At 44.8% G+C, this 10,977-nt stretch overlaps 2 protein-coding genes across 3 annotated transcripts; both read right to left on the bottom strand.

Annotated features, from left to right (window-relative positions):
- Positions 1–3,199: 3,199 nt before the first annotated feature.
- LOC115681029 (peptidyl-prolyl cis-trans isomerase CYP19-3) lies at positions 3,200–5,069 on the bottom strand. The gene is made up of 2 exons (XM_030604888.2): positions 4,945–5,069; positions 3,200–3,822 (listed from the first exon to the last, which is right to left on the bottom strand). Exon 2 carries the CDS (start codon positions 3,783–3,785, stop codon positions 3,252–3,254), a length of 534 nt encoding a protein of 177 aa, XP_030460748.1. The 5' UTR covers positions 3,786–3,822; positions 4,945–5,069; the 3' UTR covers positions 3,200–3,251.
- Positions 5,070–6,196: 1,127 nt separating this feature from the next.
- Positions 6,197–9,566, bottom strand: LOC115681028 (uncharacterized). Of its 2 annotated transcripts, XR_008816245.1 has the most exons (8): positions 9,150–9,566; positions 8,824–8,936; positions 8,469–8,677; positions 8,288–8,376; positions 7,835–7,937; positions 7,567–7,709; positions 6,767–7,013; positions 6,197–6,615 (listed from the first exon to the last, which is right to left on the bottom strand). XR_008816245.1 is itself a non-coding variant. In XM_030604885.2 (7 exons), the coding sequence occupies exons 1-7, from the start codon at positions 9,345–9,347 to the stop codon at positions 6,915–6,917; spliced, it is 954 nt and encodes a 317-aa protein (XP_030460745.1). In that variant the 5' UTR covers positions 9,348–9,566; the 3' UTR covers positions 6,197–6,914. The 2 variants fall into 2 exon arrangements, 1 of the variants encoding a protein (XP_030460745.1); XM_030604885.2 differs by having other exon boundaries at positions 6,197–7,013.
- Between the last annotated feature and the right edge of the window lie 1,411 nt (positions 9,567–10,977).

Here is a 10,977-nt window from a genome sequence, read left to right as displayed (position 1 = left end):
AAAAAAGTTTAGGACTAAATTGGCATCAACGCAAAAGGTTTAGGACTTTTTTGGGCAAAAGTACACCACAAGTGCCATAACTTGTGTACGGCGATCACTTTGGTGCCATAACTTTTTTTCGGATCACTTTGGTGCTAAGTCGGAAGAAAAGAGATCACTTTAGTGTCAATTTGGCCGGAAATCCGACGTGGCATTTTTTATTAATTTTTTACGCCGACGTGGCTCGCTGGAGGCTGAGTCAGCGTGTACAGTCAGCATTTTTTATTTTAAATAAATTTTTCCAGCGTGTACAGTCAGCATTTTTAATTTTAAATATTTTTTTTTCTTTTTTCCTTTTCTTTTTTTTCTTTTCTTCTCTCGCCGGCCGGGAAGGGCTGGGCGAGGCTTGCCCATGGCCGGCGAGGGGCGGCCTCACCAGATCTGGGCTAGGCGACCCTCGCCAGCGACAGGCGAGGCCGGCGAGGGCGACCTTCGCCCGACGCCGGCAAGGGTGACCCTCGCTCGACGCCGGTGTGGGTCGCCCGACTCCGTCGAGGGTCGCCCTCGCCGGCGTCGGGCGAGGGTTGCCCACGCCCGACTCGGCGAGGGCGACCCTTGCCCGCCCGTGCGAGGGCTTCCTCGCTCACGCCCGACGCCGGCCAGGGCGACCCTCGCCCGCCCAGCGAGGGCTTCCCTCGCCCGACGCCGGCGAGGGTCGCCCGACGCCGGCGAGGGTCGCCCTCGCTGGGCCGGCGAGGGCCGGCCTCGCCCTGTCGCCCGAGGGTCGCCTCGCCCGGATCTAGCGAGGCTGCCCCTCGCCGGCCATGGGCAAGCCTCGCCCAGCCCTTCCCGGGCTTCGCCGGTGGCCAGCCGACCACCGACAACCGGCCGGCGAGGGGAGAAAAGAAAAAAAAAGAAAAGAAAAGAAAAAGGAAAGAAGAAAAAAAAAAAGGAAAAAAAATATTTAAAATTAAAAATGCTGACTGTACACGCTGGAAAAAATTATTTAAAATAAAAAATGCTGACTGTACACGCTGACTCAGCCTCCGGCAAGCCACGTCGGCGTCAAAAAAGTAATAAAAAATGCCACATCGGATTTCCGGCCAAATTGGCACTAAAGTGATCTCTTTTCCTCCGACTTGACACCAAAGTGATCTGAAAAAAAGTTATGGCACCAAAGTGATCGCCGTACACAAGTTATGACACTTGTAGTGTACTTTTGCCGACTTTTTTGATACTTTTCCCATAGAGAATATGCCGTTTCAATTTCCGTTGCTTAATTTTGCTTTTTTTGTGGTTCCAATAATTAATTATGATTAGTGTGTAGAACTGACTTTGGCATCAGGATCAAATGATGAAAGAGAAATTGCGCGTACCAATGATCTGGCTATTCTTTTCATTATCATCAATTTCGATCCGATTACATAGACTTTCTTGGACAAACCCTGAAGAAAAAGGATTTTCAAACTAGGGTTTTCTGTCACGCAATTGGAGGAAGCTGTACCTTGCGGTTCCTTCAATTTCCCACGTGGAGTCGATCGTTTCTAAATGTTACCCGTCAACTTTAGAATACGTAGTGACACGAACGAGAAAAAGTCTAACCACTCTGTGTTGACAACTCTATATAATGGTGCCATTCATCTTTTGCTTAAGCACCCTAAACTTTGGCCCATGGCCTTCTCTTCCTGCACCGACCTCAGCCGCCGCCGCCGCCGCTGGCACCACCACCTCCTCCTCCTTCTCTTCCTCCGCTGCCATCTCCACATACGGTCCGTTCTTCCACAAACGTGCCCCGGTCTCCCTCTACACGAAGCCCAGAAAACCCTCCACGTGGCGAACTTTTTTGAAAAAACAGTGCAAGAACGATCCTTTTGCTCTTTTCTCCTCCGAGAAAATATTGGGTGCCACTAGGGATTCCACCGTGGAGAAATAACAAGTCCGAGGTGGCGACACTTGTCCGAGGGGATCCACATGTCAGGAAGGATTCACGGTGGATGAGCTGAGCTAAACTAGTCTTCTTCTGCGCTTGCTTCAAGAGAAAGTAAACACGGAGGATAAGCAAATTATAAACAAACGCTTCTTGAGATTTTAGGTAGGAGAGAGAGCCGAGGGTTTATCCTTTTCAAATCTTTTTTTTGTGGATGGAATTACATTTGTTTAGATCATGAATGGAAGTTATGTTAAAGTAAACGATTCTCCTCTTTAGGACTATGGTATCTTCATTTGTGTATATAATTGGAGGAGTAGCGGTTCCATTCTATCGTAACGTTCACGAGTCCGATGCTCCGAGGCTCGGGGTCATCGGTTTCTTCGTTCCGGTTTCGATACCACATGTTGATATCCGACACTTTGGTTAGCACTGTTTGTTTACAAAGTTCATCGCGAAAAAATTGCATCCGGAAGTGAGTCTAGAGATCAATTCTGTCGCGAATAAAGTACGAAAGCCAAAATTGGACAAAGGCAAATAGTACCTAGGCCAAATTAGTAGTTCTCCTCGATTTCGATTTTTCTTACTCCCCCGCGAGCGCTAGATATCTATCTTCGGTGCACCACGACCGTTTCTCAAGACGACGGACGTCGGAGTCACAAGGGTATGACCTATAGGGGACAGTGCCGCCAGCGCCGCAGCCCGACCGTGCGCATCGCCGCCATCTCGCGGCATCACAAGACCCGAACCGGGGAATTAAAATAGCGTAAAGCCCCCCTCGCATCTATGGGGGAACCTTCTCTGTCGTTTTGACTCTTTGAAAATAATAAACATGTCAATTCTGGAGGTGTCGCTTATCTCTTTTCCCCTTAAAAAATCACTTCTCCCCACTTTGGCAAATCTCGTGGCGTCGTCGGCGTGACTTGAGTCTAATCACATAAACAATTCACGAGACATCTTTTTCCTTGTTCCTGTTGTTTTCTTTGGGTAATCCTCTGTTTTGCTTTTTCTTCTTTTTTGGGCAAGAGGGTTGGTATCGTTACTGTGGTAAATCGACGTGAGCTGTGAGAGCTCCATGCTAGTTCTCTCCTACTTGTAAGCATCGTTCTGATACGCATCAAAGACCTCGATGAACTAACCATAACATTTTCGCGCCATCGAAATTGAATTATCTTGATGCGCAATACTCGCATCAATCAGTCCCATGGATCGAACATCTTTCATAAGAACGTCATGGTTCTTGCGACATAAGGTTCGGGCATCGTAAGTAATTTCAAGAGGCTCATACAAAACGATATAAGCAGTCTAGACGAGCATTTCAAATTTAACCTTCTAGATGGTGGTGCTAGCCATCAATTTTCTCGGGTAGCTGACCGCAGTCTTCGATTACAACCGTCTCCCGTGTGGTTCCGCTATCAGAACCCACACTCTCCATCTCCTTAACCACGTTATACCCGTCCACAACCTTCCCGAACACAACATGCTTCCCATCCAGCCATGCGGTCTTCGCGGTGCATATAAAGAACTGAGAGCCGTTGGTGTCGGGTCCTGCATTGGCCATCGACAGCACTCCTGGACCCGTGTGTTTTATTTTGAAGTTCTCATCGGCAAATTTCGTTCCATATATAGACTCCCCTCCAGTTCCGTTGCCCCTAGTGAAATCCCCGCCTTGACACATGAAGTTGGGGATTATACGGTGAAAGGCCGATCCCTTGTAATGCAGCGGTTTCCCGGATCTACCAATCCCCTTCTCCCCGGTGCACAGAGCGCGGAAATTTTCAGCTGTTTTGGGCGTGACGTCGGCAAACAGCTCCATCACAACCCTGCCCGCTTTCATCTTACCGATCAATATGTCGAAGAAAACCTTTGGATTCGACATGCTCTTCAAACCAGCCACAGCTTCCCAACTGCAACCTCTGTGCAAGTAAACTAGAGTCAGCATCTCAAGCTTTAAGACCAAACAAGAGTTACAAGGCAAATCAACAGCCTTCCTCAGATCACCACAACAAATTCTGTAAAGTCAACCTGTGGAATGCACATGAGGTAGCACTCTTCGCCAAATTTTCCAAATCAAAATTCCGAGCCAATCGTTGCATCAGTACCGAAACGCAACTAAAGCAAGTTACGGGCATTTCTGAGATTTTATTTGAGCGCAAACCATAACAAAGAGAAGCTGCAGATTGACTTCGAAATTCAATCTTTTCCTCTAGCTGAGGGCGTACGGGAAAGCATAGTAACAGAGAACTTAACACTCATACAAAGCTATATATAAATCACCACCCACACCCTCTTCTCTTTTCTTTGTATTTCTTTAAAATATCATAGCTTTCCTGTGTAAGTTGAGCGCCTCTTTTCAAGAAAATATAGAACAGAGGGAATATGAACTAGGGTTTGATTCTTTATCGGAGGGCCACATTCTGAATCTATATTCCAAAGATCTCTTCCTTCTCTTCGAGATCGAAGAGATCCCATAGACGGCTCATCGGAATAGACGAATTTCATCAAAGAACACACACACACACACAGAGGCAGTGCACCACCAGCAAATGAGAAGCGAGGAAGAGAACAAACCGAAAGAGAGACCAATGACGATGTACTAATTGAACTGAGCACACCAGACATCGTAACCCCACTTCAGCCATTGTCACTCCCAGCATCCAGAGACAAACAAATTCATCACTAAAAATACCCATTTGCAGCAAAAACACAAGGCACAAGCGACAGCACCGAGATTTGTAAACGGAAATGTACATCGACCTCTCCGAAATCCCCCCGTGAATCCAAAGAACACGACACGAGAGGATTGGTTGCATAGGAAGATTGATGACTTTCGTGTGGCACAGCTTTTGAGCTCCGCAGGCTTGGATCAAGCCGCCCGGAAGCCTTCGACATGTGCGTTCCTCCTTCTTCCCATTTCACCGCAAACCCAAATGAAAGCACGCACAGCACTCGCACACAAACAGAGACCAGCAATGCAACAAGAGAGCGAAACCAGCAGCATAAGCAACTGCACAGAGAGACAGAGAGAGAGAGAGAACCTTGAGGACTGCAATGGACGTTCCTCCGACGGAGAGGCGTCGCAGTGACTAGTGAGAGAGAGAGAGAGAGAGAGAGAGAGAGACGGGGGAGGAGATGGCTAGGGTTTAAGCCATGGACGGACAGAGGTGGAGGGGGTTTATAGGAGGAGCAGAGCAGAAGGGTTTTCTGCTGGGCTTGATGGGCTGAAGTTTTCTCTTGGAGGCTTTCGGCCCATTGCAACGAGATTTTTCCGTTGAAGCGGAAAATAAATGAATTGGAAAAGGTTTTCCTAAAAATGACCGCTTATTTTGTTTAAAACGATCAATTAAAGAAAATCATTTTTCATTATTGATAATAATTTATATCTGAATATTTTCACAGGCGACTGAGAATGCTTTTCGTTTGCTCGATTTTGCTAGTGAGATAAGCAACTGTTGAAATATTCTTTAATTACAAAAAAGAAAAGGTCATTTTGTTGTCTTATGTGTTCGACTTGAACCAAATCAATATAACAAGTACTGTTAGGTATGGCTAAGTTGATTTTACTTAGTATGGATTATCGAGGAAAAAAGGTATAGATATTTTAGAATGTTTCTCCATCACATAGTGTACTTCATCGTCGATTTACTAATCTCTCTCGATGTCTCATTTTTATGTTACGAAATTAATCCAAACACTCTTTCAAACACCGAGATCTTTCCAAAATGACAATTCAATATGTTCATGCTTACATGAATGCTCGTTTTATAAAGTCTCAAGTAATGTAATCTCATAAATACCTCACATAATAAATATAAATTCTTAAAGTTGAATTTGCATCCTTCTCCTCTTACAACCATATGAATAGTGTTCCTAAAATGATTTGAATTTCATGAATATTTAAATTTTTGTAAATATTTAGAAGAGTTAATACCACAAAAAATCTCAAATTAATTTTTTGACCGCCAAAAATCCCCAACTGATACAACTATGATAAATTTATTCTCAATTAGCTTCCGTCAAATTTTACCATTAAATTTGTTGACGTGGACGACGCATGGTGACGTGGCAGTCCACGTGGAAATATCCATGCATTACCCATTTTGAAAAACTTTCGGAAGCAAGATTTAAGAACACCCAACTATCAAGATTGATCTTTCGATTGGAACGAGAGTTTATCGAGTCACAAATGTCCCGGCCAAATGAATCCCGTCCGGAAATTCGTCTTTGGCCAGAAACAAGTACAACCAAATCCATGTTCCTCAACTCCTTCTATAACTTGTTTTTTGGCCATAAGCTTAACTACTTGTGTACTGCTTGTATACGAATCGGTACAGCAGGATGACGCCCAATCGAGTATAATGAATTTTACGAATGTATCCAACACGACGAATATACGGGGATAATCATATTTTCTTCAAAATCTTGAACTAATTGCTTCGATGAAATCAATATGATTGGAATACCTACGACATTAGTACAAACTGAGACTAAGAATTGAAATCAGAAAGCGAAAACTTACAATACTCAAACTTACAGGAACCTTCAGAGCTTATTATATTCCCTAAGAAGCAGGTCGTTAAAATTGAAGCCTGCCCCTTGTCAAGATGAGCATCCCTTCATTCCACGGCGTGTTCTTGGTACACGGTGCGCATTCAGAAATGGCATGTTTAATAGATGATAAGATAGCCATTCATTTGAAGTAAAAGAACCTGCAAAATTGGACACAGAATATCGGTCATCCATTTAAGTAGGAACGATGGAGGGTATTTGCCTGCCCATGGACAGATTGTTGATGCTCCTTCTGACAGAGAATGTGGCGCGATATCAAATCAAGCTCGACAGTAATGCTTGCAAAGTTACTGTCTACGAGAGCGTGAAATCATCATTCGGGCTTCCAAAATGTTATCTGTTTGACCAGGAGCACATTCCACTCGCGAGGACTGATTCGCGCCATCGAGCAAAATATCTACAGGAGTTAGAGCTTTCTTTTCAGTCCCCAGACTGAAGATTACTTGGGCTTCTGAAACTTTCCATGGACCCACACTCTGCGCATGCTCTTCCCACTCCGTCGATTCAGCGACTTAATACAACAATATTCAACCTCAAGCTGCAATATGTGGAAAGTCAACATGAGGAATTTTCTCGAACAGATTTACCAACAAAGAGCTAAACAAAACATAATGCAACAGGAAATTGAGGATAAGTTTTCCCAAACTTTGAAAAGGAGCTCGGGACTCCCAAAGTCCTTTCATTGAAAATTTTGATGTTTGCTAAAACTATTCTAAAGCTCTTTGAGCCCAAAGCCCACCTTATGGAAGCATAAAGTCCAAGGCAACTACCCACCTGCTTACACCGAAAGAACTTTGAAAGTTCAGAGCTGCCTTTTCAAAGTTCTCCCACACTCACCATAGAGTCAAGCATTTTGGCATTCTTCATGCATAAACAGATGACAGGGGGAAAAAGAGAAAAGAAGAGAATCTTCAAATAGACAGATGCAAAAAGAGCTCAGGTAGTCACAACATTAAACTTCACTTAGATCACTGATCAACAGTCAACCTACGATACACTCAAGCTTCTCGTCTTCTCATGATATGTTGTTTATACATTGCCTACGGAACTTGCAGATGGCAATATAACCCTGCATTAATATAAATTTCTACCTCGATGAAGCCTGCATGAAGGCAAAGGTCCCGGACAATCTCTAAGGAGAAAAAGTAAGACCGAGTTCCGTCTGATCTCATGTACTCACGGAATCCCACTCGTTTTCCCGATTCAAATCGAAGCATAGTCATGTCATAAAGACCTGAGATTCATCACCCAGACACGATGAAGTTAAGTATAGAACTCCACCATAATGAACAAACGATATATAAATCAAGATCAAACCAAAGACCCTGTAGTTAAGAGCTTCATATGCATGTCCATTACCATAGTCTCTGAATAGAAGCAATCCACCAGGTATTAGAACACAGAAGCACTCAGCGAGAGCCTTTGGCATCATCTGGAATGGTATGGCGGATAGAGTGAATATCTACAAGACACAGAACGAAATCAAACAATGACTGTCATCATGAGTGACATGGTGTTTTGAATGAGATGACATATGGAGGATGTCAATGTAAGCATTGATCAAACATTAATGCCGTCATATCACCATTTACAGTGGAAAATGATGGAAAGACTGAAACATGCATATGTTTAAATGACTAAGTTTGGCATTTATTGCAATATGGGGATTCAAATTGTTCTTTTCTGCACAGCTAGCATATGAGATTAATTTAAATCCTACATGAAACATCATGCAAGCACTGTAAATGTTAAGAAAGTTTTGATATCCCTATACTTTACCCCACAAAAAGAAAATTACAGAAGCATGCATACCATGGTAATGAAGTCCACACCTCCAAGACAAGAGCTATCTTTGGACAGATCGAATCCCCTCAAGGGCATTTCAGTTTTCTCTTCGGCTTCTGAATAGCAAAAAGTTAACTTGCATTTCGCATCTCTATATCAAGCCCTAAACAAATGGTAGGAACTTAGGCGAATCAGCAGTTATAGAAACCTGAAGAGCAACAATGCTTGTGTAGAGAAGTCTCTCGACATGGACCACAAGCCAACCACATTGGGAAACCATCGAGAGAGAAGTCGCAAAGGAATGGATGAAAGCGACGCTCAATCGAGGCCACATTCGACGTGTCGACCATCTCTTTCGCGTACTCGAGAGCTTCACCGCTACAATCGCAAGCATACACGACGACATCCTCATTCCCACTACAAGAACAACACGCAATCTACGTCACATGACAGCATCCCGATTTCTAAGTCCCAAAGTTTGCAACTTTAATCATCACATACAGGAGCATTCCTCCTTTTCAAAAAGGAAGGGGGGGTCGGGTCGAGAACCGAATCGAAATTACCGCAAAATGGGAAGAACGGTGCTGCCATTGCCACAGCCCACCTCCAAAACCTTAGTGTTCTTCTTCCCACACGAAACGAGCTCAGGAAACTCCTTCAATAAGTACCTTCTCTCCTACACAATACAACAAACACAGAAATCTTTCACAACCCGGCGTGGCCAAGACCAGAGACGAACCACACACTCAAATGGGTGCTAATCCGTTTGCCCACTGACGTCGGACACAACCCATCAACGTTGAAAAGAACCGCCACGATTAAATCACAAAAAAAATGATCAAAAAGGTCAAAGTCTTGGGACGTGGGGAAACAAGAAAAAACGCGAGACCTTGAAGAACTTTCCGGTGTGGTGACGGGCGTGGAAGCCGCCCCAGGCGCCGGAGACGTCCCGCGGCGGAGGGATCGGCGCAGAGGTCGGTGGGAAGGGAAGCAAGTGATGCCGGAGAGAAGGGTCGGCTTCCACGTCGTTCTTGAGGTCGTCCCAGTCGAAGTCCTTGGAGAAGTACTCCGCTTCCGCCTCGCTCATTTTCTCAGCTCGACGGCAGACAGACGAGGAAGGGGGGGCAGGGAAGGGGAAGGGGAAGGGGGCTCTGCTTGGATTCGACAGACAAACGCAGAAACCTCGGACCAGCTTGGAAATGTAACCCAACAAGCACTTGGCGCCAAGGAAATGTAGGGGCCGTGAGTTGGCCAAGTATGGGCCGGATCAGCCCATAAAAGATGAAAATAAATAGTCGTCCAAAACGCAAGCCCATCATTGTCTTCATTTTTTTTTATTGTTATTGTCCTTCAAGTTCAAAACTCATCCTTGACCTCTAGTTTCGAAATTGTACAATTTTTTGTTGGTTTATTTATTGAAAAATAAATAATTTAAAAATATTTTTCGAAACACAATCGCTTGAAATAATCAGTCCGTTAAAAAATGTTTTCATTATCGACAACAGATCAAGCGCGCGACGAAGCTATCACGATAGAAGTTGTCACCCTCCAACTCTTGCCATGAAAAGCAGAAACAAAGCTAAAGCCGACCGCATATGCTACTCACATCCAACATGTGATCGAGAACGGGGAATGCCGGTGCTGCTATTGGCAATCCCGGTCCCGTCCAGATTGATCTTCATGGACATATTCGTCTCTTTGGTAATCCTCTTCACCTCCCCAATCCGACCACTTGAGCACAAACAGCACACACAAACACACCATTGAACCAAAGCACTCAATCAAACTCAACTCCGACAATCGTGAAACTTCCTATAACGTACTAGTGCCAATCGCCGGTGCCGTCAGGGCAGAAGCCCTGTTGTTCTGGAGAGAAGCGGAACACGAGATGATCGAACTCCGAGCGGGAGAGTCTCGCATGAAGCCATGGCTCTTGCTGTCGGTGGAGGAGGAGAGGCGGATCCGGGAGGCGCTGCTGGAGAGGTTCGCCGGAGCAACCCTAGCGACGGCCTTCGATGGCTGAGCCGCGAGAGTAGAGTACTGGAGTTGCAGGCAACGTGAGATGGGAGAGAGAGCTCCATTCTATTTCCAATGGCCAGAAGAGCGAAACGATAGGAGAAGGAGCTAAAACAGGTCGTTTTTTAGGTAGGAAGTGATTCACCTCAATTTTGGGACGGAGAAAGATCTTTTGGGCCATGGCATTGACTTGGAAATTTGACCCAACAAGCACGTGCCATCAAGGAAATGTATGGGTCGAGTGTTGGCCAAATATGGGCCGAGTGTCGGCAAAGTATGGGCCGACTCAGGAAGAGCCGACTGAAACCAACCCTAACACTTAGCTTGACCGATCCAACTCGGAAGGCTAACACACCGTATGAGCAATAGCACTATAATTCCAGCTAGTGCATGATTAACTCTCTCTCGACGAGCCAAAGTATTAAAATGCGCACCAGATAAATCAAAAGATAACAAATCAAGTGCCCGAAGAAGCTATTAAAGTTTAGGTTGTTACTTTCCAATTCTTGCCATGAACAATATAAATTGCAAATAATATACAAGAACTGACCAATCCCAAAAGCAAATCAAAGCTAAAGCCGACCACATATACTACTCACATCCAACGTGTGATCGAGAAAGGGAATGCCGATGCTGCTATCGGAAACCCCGATCCCGTCCAGATTGATCTTCACTGACACATTTGTCTCCTTTGTAGCCCT

Source organism: Syzygium oleosum, unplaced genomic scaffold (assembly GCF_021117445.2).
Source record: "Syzygium oleosum isolate NSW1041296 unplaced genomic scaffold, Sole_v2.1 Sole_v2.03, whole genome shotgun sequence".
NCBI lineage: Eukaryota > Viridiplantae > Streptophyta > Magnoliopsida > Myrtales > Myrtaceae > Syzygium > Syzygium oleosum.
This window is presented reverse-complemented; position numbering and strand designations above follow the sequence as displayed.